This window comes from Quercus robur, chromosome 2 (assembly GCF_932294415.1).
Source record: "Quercus robur chromosome 2, dhQueRobu3.1, whole genome shotgun sequence".
Lineage (NCBI taxonomy): Eukaryota > Viridiplantae > Streptophyta > Magnoliopsida > Fagales > Fagaceae > Quercus > Quercus robur.
The window spans coordinates 80,923,583-80,939,110 of NC_065535.1; the positions used below are offsets into that span (position 1 = coordinate 80,923,583).

The following is a 15,528-nucleotide window of genomic DNA, read 5'->3' on the forward strand; positions in this document are numbered from 1 at the left end:
GGTGGGCGAACCCCGGCCATCCGCCAAGGTTGGTACGGACGTGGCATCCTCATCCCGGCCCAAGAACATCTGGCAGCCCAACTTTAAGTTCAGCAATGGGCCTCTACCTACGTCAGCTAGCATCAAGGCTTGGGCTTAGGGCCAAGGGGGGAGGGTGGTAGAAAGCTTGGTGCACGGCCTCCTACTGCCCGAGGATGTCCAGTTCTTTTCAGACGGGACCAAGGACTTGTTGGCAAGGCGTTTACAATGGCATACCATAGCGGTAATTTTCTACCTTACTTTCACATTTATTTTAATGCGTGTGCACTCCTTATTCTTTCATACTGACCACTACTATAATATCAGGCCGCCCAATTGACTCACATCCTCAACGAGATGATGAAGGAGCTCGCTGAGGATGCCGAGTGGGAGAAGGCCCTGAAGGATGTTGTTGCCGCTACAGCCAAAGATAAGGGCAAAGCCACCGAGGCTGCTAAGAAAAAGGCCTAATCCACAAAGAAAGCTCGGTTGGTGGCAGAGAGGAATTTGGCTGAGGCGAAGGATAAGCTAGGGGACATGGAGCTCAAACTGGTGGAGGCAGCCAGCCTAAATTTGGCTTAGGCCGACGAAATAGTTGACCTGAAGGTGGCCTTCGAAGCCTGTGAGAACAAGTGGTATGACGAGGGCTTCGCGGACGCTGAGAACTCCGTGGAGCCTATCGTCCATCAAGCCCGGTCTCATGGTTTTGGGGAGGGGTGGTTGGCAGGCCTCCAAGCTATGGGAGTGCCCAAGGATTCCCCACTGAGGAACCCTACGCAAATCCCATACCCAACTCCACCTCTCCCTGTCCAAATCCAAGCTGGTGCCGTAGATGAAGAAGATACCCCTAGTATAAGAGAGTTGGTTTGAGCGATTGATGATTATGCAAAGAACGTTGATCTCGAGGTTACTAGCAATCTTAATGCCGCCGATGATGTAAAAGGCTAGCTACCACCAACCGGGGATGCGCTGGGGCAATAGGCTGGCGATACCACTCAGCTCCTGCCCACCAAACCTTTCGCCTGATACTTGTGTTTCAATTTGCTTTTATTTCTGATGCATGTTTATTTTTCCCTTTTATTTATTTGATTTGCCTAAGTCACCGGGTTGTGGTGACAGAACAATGGTTTAATTCTTAATTTCCTAAGTTTTATTTGCCTATAGTCACCGGGCTGTGGTGACAAAACATTAGTTTAATCTTCATTTGCTTACTTCAATTGTATTTATGAATGTTTGTTACTGAGTTATTCTTTCAATGATGTTCTTTGCTTGTATTTCCCTTTTATACATACACATATTGAAATGACCGGGCAGTTTAATCCCGATTTGCCTCTGTTCGGTGATTGAAACTGCTTTCTTATTTATCATCAAAAGGTCGGGTATTATCTAGGCATGTATGGTGGCCGGGACTGGCCTGCAGGAAACCACCTCCGTCTAGGAAGAATCGACTCCTCGGCGTTAATTACATTTAACATATGTTGACTTTTTAGGAAAAATAATTAAATTTAACATATGTTGACTCTTCGGGAAAATGTAGGGCAATTTCCCTCCTTGTGATGTGGGTTGTATTCGAGAGAGTGGTTTCAGCCCCATGAATAATTCGACGTAATCTTTGTGTGTTCAGTGATCAAAATGGAGCTGTGAAGCTTACTTTAACTCTTGGAGTAACTTAATGTAAAGTTCCCTCCTGTCCAGTGATGGAGATCTAACCGGGAAGTAGATTACTGTTAGGTAAATTTCAAAATTAGGTTCCTCCTGCTCGGTGATTAAATTGAACCAATGACAGGTTTCTGTCCTTAGAATAATTTAGTGCAAGGTTTCCACCTGCTCGGTGATGAGAATCGAACCGAGGACAAGTTTCTGTCCTTAGAATAATTTAGTGCCAGGTTTCCACCTGCTTGGTTATAAAAATCGAACCGAGGACAGGTTTTTGTCCTTAGAATAATTTAGTGCCAGGTTTCCACCTGCCCGATGATGAAAAACAAACCGAGGACAGGTTTCTGTCCTTAGAATAATTTAGGGCAAGGTTTTCACTTGCTCGGTGATGAAAATTGAACCAAGGATAGGTTTCTGTCATTAGAATAATTTGCCTTAGCCTTCTTCATGTACATTGACAAGGGCTAATAAGTTAGCAACGATGGAATTATGAGTAGGAATACACCTACATGGATAAACATCGCTTTTGTATTAATTAACAACACACACACATAACATTATACTCAATATGTACCCCCGTGCACTGATAATCAGTGGTAGAATTTCTTTAGATTGTGGACATTCCCTGGCCGGAGGAGAGGTCTGTTGTCCAAATCCTCTAAATAATACGCCCATGCGACTGCAATTGCGGTAACTCTATATGGTCCCTCCCAAGTTGGTGCTAACTTCCCTGCATTGATGTCCCACGTATTCCCCACTACCTTCCGAAGTACCATATCTCTCGCTCCAAATTCCCTTTTCCTCACATTCCTGTTGTATCTCTGGGCAAGCTTTTGCTGATACTTTGCCAGTCGTATAGTTGCTGATTCCCAGCATTCTTCCAACAGGTTCAACTGTTTCAGCATCAACTCTGAATTCTCGACGGGGCTTGTTGACATCCTATTTTGCAACCCGCATTTAACCTCACATGAAGGGTAAAAGGGTAATTTCACCTTGAAAATATGCATCTTGATTCTGGTCACTAGATCCTTAATCTCATTTCACCAAAATGATCTTGATGTTGTAACGATCAAATCGACTATTCATAAGCCCTAATCGGACCATCAGATTGAAAGTTATCATCAAATCAAGTTCTAATGACCGAGATGCACAATCACAAATTAAGTCCGACTATATGTGATTATAAACAATTGATTTCAATTGGTTATAAGTATAATCAATTTGAGAACGATGATGTGTCATAATTTGATTGGTTAGGACTACATTTTATGGTAAGGTTGCACACACCTAATTAACTAGATAGTTAAACATCAATTATTCAATGAGTAATTTGTGCAATTATCTTTTAATTAGGGTAAATTTGGAACCAATTAAGTCTGAAATGGGAGTGATTGGAGCCATTTAATATTAATTGGGAGCTAATTTGGAACCTATTAATTGTGCTGAAATCAGTTTCTAACAAAAGACCTCTGCTCACCATTTCATCGATATCTCTCAGAATATTTTGAATCTGTGAATGAGGTCAATTTTCCCAGAAACTAGACATCCAGGGCTTCAATTTGAGCACAAGAACAAGACAATTCCGTTCAGAATTGTGTCAGATATGATTATTCGAAGTTGGCTCTACAGGCTATTACAGCAGCTACGAGAAAACTGAATTTTGGCTTGCTCCTCACTCCCACCAATCTTTCCATTTAATGTACCAGATGTCTCCCAAGACTAAAATGAGGTCTAGGTTCATGATTTTTTGTGAACCCTCATTAAATGACCTTCCATTCATATTTCCTCCACCACTACTATATAAACCCCCCATCTCCTTCATTCCAAAGTACAAAAAAACCCCCCTCTCTTCTCTTCTCTTGAGTTCTAGTGAAGTTGAGTAGTCTTGTCATATTTTGGTCTTCTTGAAACTCAAGATATTAAGTGAGACTCACTCTCCCTCTCCTAACTTTTCTTTTCCTCCACCTTTAGGACCTTCATCAAGAGTCCCTTCCTCCACCATATGGATTTTGCGTGAAGGTATAATCCCCTTCCCTAACTGTTTGTTTATATTGCCATGATGAGAATTTAAGATTAAAGCATGATAATTCCCTTGAATATGTTTGAATGTTTTTAATTGTTCTTTTGTGTTCTTCACATGTTCTTGGTTGTTTATCACATGTTCATGCATATCACTAGATTTAATCTTAAATCCACATAAAAAATATGAAAAACATGTTTGTTTCATAATTCTTTCAAGTCCTTGAATCTAGGATATCATCATACACACACATTCACTAGAATTTATTTTTCAATCCAAATGCAATATTTAATAAATTGAATTAGGGTTTTATCACACACTCACACTTTAAATTTAACATGTAAATTGATTGACATATTAGATGATATGATATGAATGTTGGCCACCATAGTCTAGAAGACCGGTTTCACAAGGCAAGGTGGGTGCCTAACACCTTCCCACTTTGTAACATAGCCTCCGAGCTTAGATCAAGGATTAGTAGATCAAATGCTTATCCATGTAATTTTCAATTTCTAGATTGTAACTAAGAAACAAAGTCATGTACTTTATCTTAGATTGTATTTAGGACCAAAGTCATGTAATTTTCCTCTGATCAATATAAATTCAATTTCAAATTAATAAAATGAAGAATTTTTCAATTATGATTTTTTTATTTTTCCAATAATTAAATAAGTGGCGACTCCATTGTAAAACTCTTAATCTAAAGGGGGAAATATAACTAGTCGAACCTCCATTTTGAGAGGCAATAATACGACTCCACCCATTCACGTGGGTTTGGCCCAACATTCCATAACAACGGGCCGGGGGTGCGGTCTCTCACAGGGCCAAATCCTGAAACTCGGGAATTGCACAAGTTCACTTCTGCCGGTATGACTGCTTCCGCTTCATATGTTAAGGAGAATAGGGTTTCTCCTGTGGACCTTCTCGGGGTAGTTCGGTATGCCCATAGAACACTGGGCAACTCCTTTACCCACCTGCCCTTGGCACCTTCTAATCTCCTTTTCAACCCCTTTACAATGGCCTTGTTGGTGGCTTTGGCTTGGTCGTTATTCTGTGGATATGCCGGGGTGGAATACCGATTTGTGATGCCGAGGCCACTGTAAAACTCGCAGAAAGCTTTGCTGTCAAACTGCAACTCGTTATCTGACACTAAGGACTCTAGCACCCCGAATCTTTTCACTATATTCCTCTAGACAAACTTCTAAACATCCACATCCTGAATATTCGCCAACGCCTCTACCTCCGCCCATTTGGTGAAGTAATCCACGGCTACCAGGACAAACCTTCGGTTTCCTATTGCCCGAGGGAACAGACCAACAATATCTAGCCCCTACTGTACAAAGGGCCAGGGGCTACTAATGGGATTCAAGGTTCCTATCGGTTGGTGGATCATAGGGGCGTGACTCTGACATTGCTCACATTTCCATGCATACTCGTTAGCATCCTTTTGCATTCATGGCCACCAAAATCCCTGGGTCATTGCCCGGTGAGCCAATGAACGTCCCCCCCATTTGACTGCCACACACACCATCATGTAGCTCGGCTAGGAGTTCCTCAATCTTGCTAGGGTGCAAGCATTACAGGTAAGGCCCGCTAAAAGATCTTCGATATAGCTTATTATTGGTAGACAACTAATATCGAGCAGCTATTTGGCGTAATTTTTCTGCTTCCTTCTCATCAGTCGAGATTCGATCCTCGGCTAAGAAACTGATGATCGGGTCTATACAACACGACTCAATCGTTGCCACTAGTGAGACACCTACTCCTGCACTGATACTTGGCTTCACTACCAACTCCACCTTTATTAATTGAGGGATTGCCTCGATTGATGATGACGCCAACGTGGCCAAAGAGTCAGTGTGCCAGTTCTGCCCCCTTGCCACCTGAACCACTTTGATACTTAGAAAGCGGTCCATAGTTTGCTTCACCAACCGTAAGTACTCCACCATCCGGAGATCCTTGGCTTCAAAACTTACCTATACCTGATTAACCACCAGCCGAGAATCTGAATAGATCTCTACCTCTTTAGCACCCAGATATGATACAACCCTCAACCCGGCCAGCAAGGCCTCATATTCGATTTCATTATTGGAGGCCTTAAAGCCTAATCTAAAGGAGTGTTCCAATTTTATTCCCTCTGGAGTGGTAACCACGATCCCTGCCCTGGCTCCCAATACGCTGGACGCACCATCCATAAATACCTTCCACGGGATTACTTCCACAAGGCAAACCATCTCCTTTCCCCCTCTCGAGGAGAACTCTGCAACAAAATCAACGAGGATCTAACCCTTCACTGAGCTTCTTGGCCTATACTTAATATCAAAAGAACCTAGCCGAGTTCCCCACTTAGTTATCCTTCTTGTGAAGTCAGATTTCTTCAACAACGACTGCAGAAGGTACTCAGTCAATACATAAACGGTGTGAGCTTGAAAGTAATGGGGTAGCTTCTGCGTGGCGTGCACTAGTGCTAACACCAACTTCTCCAAGGGCAAGTACCTCGTCTCAGCATTAACTAAGGTTTTACTGATGTAGTATATTGGCTGTTGCACTCCCTGGTCCCTCAAAAGCACGGCGCTCACGGCATGTTCTGACACCAAGAGATACATGAACAAATCCTCCCTGGGTTTTAGAGCAATCAGCATTGGTGCACGCATCAAATATTCTTTCAATTCTTGAAAAGCTTTGTTGCACTCCTCACTCCACTGGAACCCCTTCCACTTCTTCAAAAACTGGTAAAATGGACGACACCGGTTAGCGAATTTAGAGATAAACCAATTAAGGGCAGCTAACATACCGGTTAGTACTTGGACTTCCTTTGGACTGCCTGGCGGTTTGAGACTTTTTATAGCTTCAATCTAGTCGGGATTGACTTCTATTCCTTGGTTGGTGATCAAATATCTTAGGAACTTGCCAGCCCTCACTCCGAAAGCGCACTTATCGGCATTAAGACGCAACCTATGCCGTTGAAGTACTTCGAACACCTCTTTAAGATCATCGATGTGTTTTATTTCCCGCTTGCATTTCACCACTATATCATCAATGTATACTTCAACCGTACGCCCGATCTTGTCTCTGAACATTCTCGTCATCATCCGTTGATATGTGGCCCCAGCATTCTTCAACCCAAATGGCATTACAGTATAACGATAGTTAGCATCATGTGAAATAAACGCTGTTTTCTCTTGATCCTCGGCAGCCAAAGCGATCTGATGATAGCCTTGAAAAGCGTCCAGAAAACTCATCATCGGGTGTCCATAGGTAGTGTCTACCAACTGATCAATCTTTGGCATAGGAAAAGGGCCCTTTAGACATGCTCAATTTAGGTCGGTGAAGTCAACACAAACCCTCCATTTGCCATTCTTCTTTTTTACCACCACGATATTCGCATGCCACTCTAGGAAGAAAATCTCTTTTATGGCCCCAGCTTCCTTCAACCTCTTGACCTTCTGCCTGGCAGCATCGACGTGCTCCTTAGCCGATCTCCTCGACTTCTGCTTCTTAGGAGGATGCAAGGGATCCACGTTGAGCTTATGAACTATGAACTCGGGGTCCACCTCGAGTACCTCATACGAACTCCAAGCGAACATGTCTACATTTTGCACAAGAAACAACAACATCTCTACTCGTTTTTCGCCCTTCAAGCTTGCTCCAATCAAAAAACTTCTGTCATCATCCGACAATATCTTCACTCTTACCAAGTCTTCGGCATGGCTGACCCCCGCTTCCTCTTGGGTTCCCTGTAATTGCTATAAAGGAGTCTCTTCGGCTGACTCATTTTGCTTGATTCCCCGGTTAACTGCGACTACCAAGCACTGCCTGGCCACTTGTTAACTGCCCCGTACCACGGCGATTCCCTATTTGGTTCCGAACTTGACCTTCACATGCAGGGTGGATAGCACAGCTCCCATTGCATTAATCCATGACCTTCCAAGGATTGTTGTGTACGGGGAGAAAGAAGCGACCATTATGAACGTTATCATCACTCCTTACCTTCCATATTCATAGGAAGCAAGATTTGTCCTTCTGGGATCACCATGCAACCATCAAACCCTATCAGGGGCGTAATGTATTTGGTGAGATCTCCATTCTTCAGGCTGAGCCCTTTGAATAGGTCAAGATACATCACCTCGGCACCACTCCCCTGATCTATTAACACTCTCTTCACTATAAAGCCATTTATTTGAGCTGCAACCACCAAGGCATCATCATGTGGTTGAATCGTGCCCTCTAGATCATCATCATTAAAGGCAATGGGCTCCCGTGTGTACTTTAGTTTCTTCTCGGAAGGCTAATCATCTGTGCTGCCCTCCGTCAATACCACAGTCAACACCCCCTTCCTCTTAGATACCTGAGAGCCCCTTAGGGTAACGTGGATGACTTCTATTACTCCCAAAGGGGGTGGGAGAGGATTCCTGCGTGGCCGAATACCCTGCCCGGCTTCTTGACTCCTGGGGTTTATCACAAACTCTTTCAAATATCTGGCCTTTACTAACTGCTCCAAATGATCCTTTAACACCCTGCACTGTTCGGTTGTGTGCCCCTTATCCCTATGGTAAGTACAGTACAAGTTTTGATTCCTCCTTGAAGGGTCACCCCCCATCTTGTTCAGCCACCATAAGTACGACTCATTTTTTATTCGATCCATGATCCTGTGCACCAGCTCCTTGAAGGCTACGATCACTTCTCCCACCTGTGGACCCGGTTCTTGAATCCTCAATTCCTTCCAGGGTCTGGACTGCAAACCACTCTGCCGAGGATGGTTTATGACCGGGGCCTTGCCTTTACTCTGCAACCGGTCATCCTCTAACCGCTTGTTCTCTTCAATATATCTCATAAGTTGCCTCATGTCCTCAGGAGGCCTTCTTGTCAAAGAATCTTGCAGTTTGGAATCCTCGGGCAACCCCATCTTTTCATTACCTCTGTCAATTTCATTGTATAGCTTCCAATACCGGTTTGTGTAGCTGCAGAGGGTTTCTCCAACCCCCATTTTCATCGACAGCAACGCATTCATGAGTTGTGGAACCCGACTATAGGTCATGAACCGAACACCAAATTCTTGAATCAACTCAGAAAAACTGAGAATCGAGCCTTTCCTCAACCCATTAAACCACCTTAGCGCTGTGGGACTGAGGCTTGAAGGAAATACCTTACACATCAATGCGTCGTTATAAGTGTGTGAAGACATCATTTGAATATAATGACTCACATGCTCTACCGGGTTTGTCTTTTCATCGTAAGAATTAAATGGCAGCCATGTAAATCTGCTCGGCATAGAAGCCCTTTCAATGTCTCTCGAGAATGGTGATCGGGTGGCCCAGTGCAATGCGCATCTCATAGTGTCCATGGTAGTGTTCCAGGGTTGTCGCTTTTTCGGGGAAATTGAATCTCGGTCTATATATTCCCGCGAGCGTTCTCGATGGCGATGAGACCCGGATTGATAGGAGCCTGCTCTATGATGGCCCTCGATACTGGCTGACCCTTCTTCTTGTTCCTCCTTGTCCCTTCTCCTACGCCTGCCTCTTACTTCCAACTCCAAATCCCTCACCAACCTGCTTAGGCACTTAAGCTCCTCATCCCTTTGCTTAAGCTCTTCATCCCTTCTGTCAAAGTGGTTGCGCCTTAAAGCACTGGACATTGTCCGGTACATTTGAAACGATCCCTCTTCAACTCCAGACTGCCCTTACTCCTCATACTCCCTATCTTTGCGTCGCTTCTGCCTTTTTTCCCACTAGGTGGATCCCTAAGAAGATCTTCCCGAGCCACTTTCAGCGTAGCTCCCAGATCATCCTCCAAACATTCTCCCATGCGTGCCCCGACAGAACCACTGCTTCATAAGAGATTCCCACAGACGGCACCAGTTGTGTGTACCCAAAATTGGGCTGTTGGGCTCAACCTTTAATTAGGCTCACAATCTATTTGTATTTTGGGCTTTGAGTTTCTTACTATGGGTGATCCTTTGCTCGGCAGCCTAAATACACTCCTGTTTGTTCGAGCCCTTCTCTTTACCTCACAGAGTCGTCCCTTTCCTCAGAGTAACTGCTCTCTTCTCTCAATGTTCTCTCCATAATTGCCAACCGCCTTTCCTCATTCTTTTCTCCTATTTATTGGCTAAGGTGATTGGAGGAGTTATGATTACTTCTCCTTCTTAGTGAGAATGGGGGTCAATTCCATCATCTTAGAGTGGATGCTCCATCGGGAAAGGTGGGAGTGGCATTAGAACTGATTCCCACTTCCGTCGCCTGCTTGGCAGTGATGTTGTCAAGGGCACGACCGGGCAACTAGGCACGGGGCATCTCCGGGCAATAACGCTCCCATCCAGGTCAAAAATGATTAGGGAGGGGTGGGGTTTCTTGAGGTGTTCAAGTTAATGCAGTCTTATTTCAGTTTTGGGCCCAAATTGGGCTCGGAGGTATCTGGGCCGAGGCTTAAGGTCCAAGAATGAGGATGGTCATATGATGTGCTATGGGGCTTGGGCCCGAGGAATGCGAGTTCAGGGGCCCAATCCCCGTACAATAATATAAACTACAAAAAACAATATAAAAAAATTACTTTTGTCTCTTTCCTCTCTGTCTCTCCATAACAACCAACTGAAATTGAAACACCAGTCACCACCGAACCAACCAGCAACCACTGAAACACCAATCCAACCAAACACCACCACCACCTCTGAAACACCATCAGAACACCAAACCAAACCAAATCAACAAATCCCAAATCACACCCAATGAAATCCCAAATCCAAACCCAACTATTTTCGAACCCACATAACAAATCACAACCAAATACCCATAACCTGCAACCAATCTCAAATACCCACCGACACCATAACCTCGCCTTCAACCAAATACACCTTGGCACAACCTCGCCTTCAACCGATTCTACCTAACCAAAAATATTTACCACTGAAACACCCACCAACAGCAGCCCACAACCACCGAAACTTATGCCCAACCATTGATTCACCTAAACAAAATTACCCATCACTGAAACACCCACCAATAACAACCCACAACCACCAAAACTTATACCCAACCACCAATTCAACCCAACCAAGAATACCCACCATCGAAATGACCCTTCACTAGTAACCCACAACCACCGATTCAAGCCTCAGCTAGCGATGGAGCTTTGGTCTGACCCAAACAAAACCCTAACCTAAACCATCCAACAAACCCTTGAATCTTCGATTTGGGGAGAGAGCAATAAGGTGAAGAGAAAAAAGGTAGAAGGACAGAGTGTTAGAGTGATAGGTTGAGTGGCATAGGGAGAGAGAGTTTTTGCAACTAGGAGAGAAAGAGAAAGAATGAGTGAGTGGGAGAGAAAGAAGATTGAGAGGCATGATTGAAGAGAGAGAAAGAGAGAGAAGGAGTGATGAGGCGTAGAGAAATACGAGATATTTTTAATAAAATAATATATTTCGTTTTACATTCACGGCTACAGCAGGTTGTATATTTGAGAACTTGCCATTCACTATTGCTAAAAAAATATAGCAATACATACTTGGGTAAACATGATCTTCGACATGTTGGTTGGTAAAATAACAATTGGAAGGGGGGGGGGGGGGCATTTACACCCCAGTGCTACTGCAGGGGTGGAACTGTAGAAGTCTTAGATTATGTAGAGTACTCATTATTATTTAAAAAGTTCAACTTTTTAAGAGAACATTATTTAATACTTTGCCTGTTAGTTAAAAATGTACGAATTTTTCAAAATTACACTCAATAATTTAAATTCCAAAGAATTAATTGTATTGACTTCTTAAATAAAGTAAAAGGTAAATTAGAAATTTTATTTATTTATTTTTGAAAGCGGACTTCATTTTGGGACATTCCAAAATGTAATAGAGGACAAACATTTTGGGAAGAAGGGAGTAAGTCTCTAAGATCAGAGGAATTTCTTCAATTTTATCCCTTGAGTAAAACTTAAGTACTTGCATGAAGTTTCAATGTATTTCTTTGAGTAAAACTAAATTATTATTTGTTATTTCAAATTTTTTTTTTTTTAACTTAGGCACGTTTGGTATAATGTAATGGTAATTTTATAAGAATCGGAATAAATATTACAAGGAATACAAAATGTTGTAATGTAATGCTTATTACTATTCATTTGTTTGGTAAAAACACAACAATAAAACCCTAAAGACAATAGAATGAAAGCATCTTAAATCAAACTTAAGATATATTTTAGGAAATATCTTATTCATATAATTATATTTCCTAAAAAAAAATATTTTTTTAAATTTGAAAGAGAGATTAGTTATTTTTTATGATTTTTTATTTTCATAATTATTACGTGCATATAGAAAGTTTGTTTATTTAGAAATATATTAATTGTAGAAATTAATACACTTACTAAGGAATAACTATTACATCCTTTTTAGAAATGAATAGTTATTCCTCATTTTAAATAATAGCTATTCATAATGAATGACTATTCTCTGTAATAAAAATATAACAAAACTACTAAATAGCTAAATTATATGAATAACTATTACATTACCGAGCCTATTATAGTCTACCAAACACACCCTTAATTATTTGCATGAAGTTGGAAAAGTGACGTAAAGTTTAATATTTAACCTTTTTAAATTTTGAGTTTTATGTAATTTTTGTTATTTTATAAAAATATGATTTAATTCTTTTATTTTAGGTGTTTTTATTTTTTAATATTTTCTTAATCAAGTTAGAGTTTTTTTTTTTTTTTTTTTGGATGGGCGTCAAGTTAAAGTTTTATTATGGTAAGATATATTGATATCACTTATGATCAATTTAAAAATATTTTTAAATATTTTGGTATGATATATTGATATTGCTGATTAAGTTAGTTGTTGCTTATGATGTACTAAATTTATTTTCTTCTTAATAAAGTTACAAGATTCTCAAAAAGAAAAAAAAAAAAATCTACTTGAAAATTAAGTTTCCTAAAGTTCATAATTATTTAGGGCCTGTTTGGGTAAGCATTTTTCGTCACTCAATTTCCGTCACTCAATTTCCATCACTCATCACTCATAACTCATCACTCATCACTCAATTTTTCACATCCGTTTGCCTTCATCACTCAGTTTCCATCACTCACAATTTTTCACACTATTTGGAGGGCCCACGCCTGTCACAGTGCAGCTTTTTTTTTTTTTTTTTTTTTTTTTTTTTTTTTCACTAAGTTTGGTGAGTCTAGGTACTAAAGAAAAAAAAAATAGAACAGAACAGACGAACCAGTAAAAAAAAAAAAAAAAAAAAAAGTACGAACAGCCAACGCCAACCCAGCAGAAGAAAAAAAAAAAAAAAAAAAAAAAAAAAGGAGGAACGAACAGCCAACCCAGAAAAAAAAAAAAAAAAAAAAAAAAAAAAAAAAAAAAAAAAAAAAAAAAAAGTCAAAAGGTGGTCAAAAGTTGCGGCTGTGGGTCCCTCATGTGTGTTTATTTATGGAAATGCCATTGAGTTATGAGTTATGGAAACTGAAAACAGTCTTTTGTTGTTTTCAGTTTCCATAACTCATAACTCAAAAATCAGAGAATTGAGTGATGGAAACAGAGTTATGGAAACAGAGTTATCGTTTGGCCAAACAACCTTTTTGCTATGGGTCCCACCATTTTTGAGTTATGAGTTATGGAAACTGAGAATTGAGTTGTGGAAATTGCTTACCCAAACAGGCTCTTACTAGCCTCATCATACGTGCTTCGTGCGTGCGATGAGGTTTTTATTTTTTGGGTTTACACGTTTTATTCATGGTAATTTATTTTAAGAAGAAGTTATATTAGTACTTGACTATTAATGTGTGAGAGAAATGTGGAGGTGGGGAAAAAACAATTTAGTGATTAAAAAAAATGGAACGTTTGTGGGAAATTTTTTTTTCCAAAAAGAAGAAGTTGTAATGTTGTATTAGTACTTGACAACTAATGTGAGAGAGAAATGTGGAGGTGGAAGAAAAAATTGTTTATTTATTTATTTAATTTAACTAAAAATTGGGAGTTTTTAAATTACTAATTTTACATGTCTAATCCTATGATTTAAGTCTTAGAAACAGATGAATTTGAAAGTATTTTGGGCATCTAATTTGAGGATCCCAAATAGGGAAAGCCCCTTTAGTAGTATAGAATAGATAGAAGATGTTGCTAAAAAAAAGATAGAAGATAGAAGATATATAAATTTAAAAATGTGTGTGTGTGTGTGTTTTTTTTTTTTTTTTTTTTTTTTTTTTTTTTTTTTGTGTGGATTCCAAAGTTTTCCTCAGGATTTAGTGAACTCCTTATAGATTTATATAGGTTTCGTTAAATTATAACGAGATCCAGCTCCTATCACGTTTTTTATTATGTTAAAAAGTTTATTAAATTAATGATAAAATTTCTTAAGAAATTTTTTTGAAAACATAAAATTTCATAAATTGTAACTTAATACCTTACGAAACCGGATAAATACCAGTTTCTTTGCCTCGGGTCACAACTCACAAAATCACAACAGTCACAAGTCAGTGAAGTCACGACTCTTACTAGCATTTTTTCAAATCCTTTAAATTTATGATGTGGGAGAAGTTAAAGATTACACGTAACTACAACAGTCACAAGTCAGTGATTTACTAATAAGTTGTGTTAAATTTTGTGAAAAAGTGAATAAGGGAACATTACACGTAACTACAAAAACGTGGTTCTCTACGTCTCTCCGATGACTTTCTACTGGTTTTTCTTAAAAAAAAAAAAAAAAAAAAAAAAACTTAACAGCATTTAAAGTAATAATTAACAATTTATTTAAAGAAAATTTTTATAAAAAAAATAATAATTTTTTTATATTTTTTAATATAAAAATTATGTCAAAATTTTTATAAAATAGATTATTAACTATTCTCTAAAACACCCATTAACAGGACCCGAAAATAAAAGGACTCTTTACTACTCTCCAATGACTTTTTACTGGTTTCTCAAAAGAAACAAAAAGACTTTTTACCGGAATGGGATTCCCTAGTAAAGACGCAACACGACGCAACGAACTAGATGCCGTGTACTTCTTTTTTTCGTTAAAAGGAAAAAGTCAAAAACTACCACCAACTACGATCCCCAACAAAATATATATATATATATATATAATATATATATATATATATATAACAAGAATACATTAGAAATGGATCTGGTTAATGTATGCCCTTAATTATTTTAGAAATTTTTTTATAAAAAATTGAAAAAACTGTTAAAACAATGAATTACTTTTTCGTTTTCCCATGAAAAGTTTTATAAAATGGTTTACTGTTATATGCCTTAAGAGTACACGTTAATAAATTCTTTAAAAATTTAAGAAATGAAATTTTTTATTAGTAAAATATCATATTTTAATTACGATACTTTCACTCATTCCTCATTTTCAACTGATTAACACAGAGAAAAGTATCAATTTTTTTTTCCTAATCAGGATGTACAAAGTTTTTTTACCATTTTTTTCTTGGTAAACGTGTTTTTCAGCACTTAGGGTGTGTTTGGATAGAACTTATTTTGCTGAAACTGAAAACTGAAAACTGAAAACACTGTAGCAAAATAATTTTTAAATGTGTGAATAGTATTGTGGGACCCATTTTTAATGAAAAAGTGGCTGAAAAGTGTAATTTGTGGGTCCATGAACAGTGCACAAATACACTGTTCACGGAAAAAAGTCAACAAGTGCGGCTAAAAAAAAAAAAAAAAAAAAAAAAAAAAACTGAAACGCAGGAAACGCAAAACGTAGACGCAAAAGCTCAAAACAAACACACACTTAGTTACCACACATACGACATAACTATTTGTGAATCTTCCCAATTAAATGTAGTTCTCTACCACCACAACAACCACCTATTCCACATTACAAATAATC

At 39.4% G+C, this 15,528-nt stretch overlaps 1 protein-coding gene across 1 annotated transcript; it reads right to left on the reverse strand.

The window, feature by feature from the left end:
- Positions 1-7,982: 7,982 nt before the first annotated feature.
- LOC126704104 (uncharacterized) lies at positions 7,983-9,329 on the reverse strand. Its single transcript, XM_050403139.1, has one exon. It carries the CDS (start codon positions 9,327-9,329, stop codon positions 7,983-7,985), a length of 1,347 nt encoding a protein of 448 aa, XP_050259096.1.
- Positions 9,330-15,528: the final 6,199 nt, after the last annotated feature.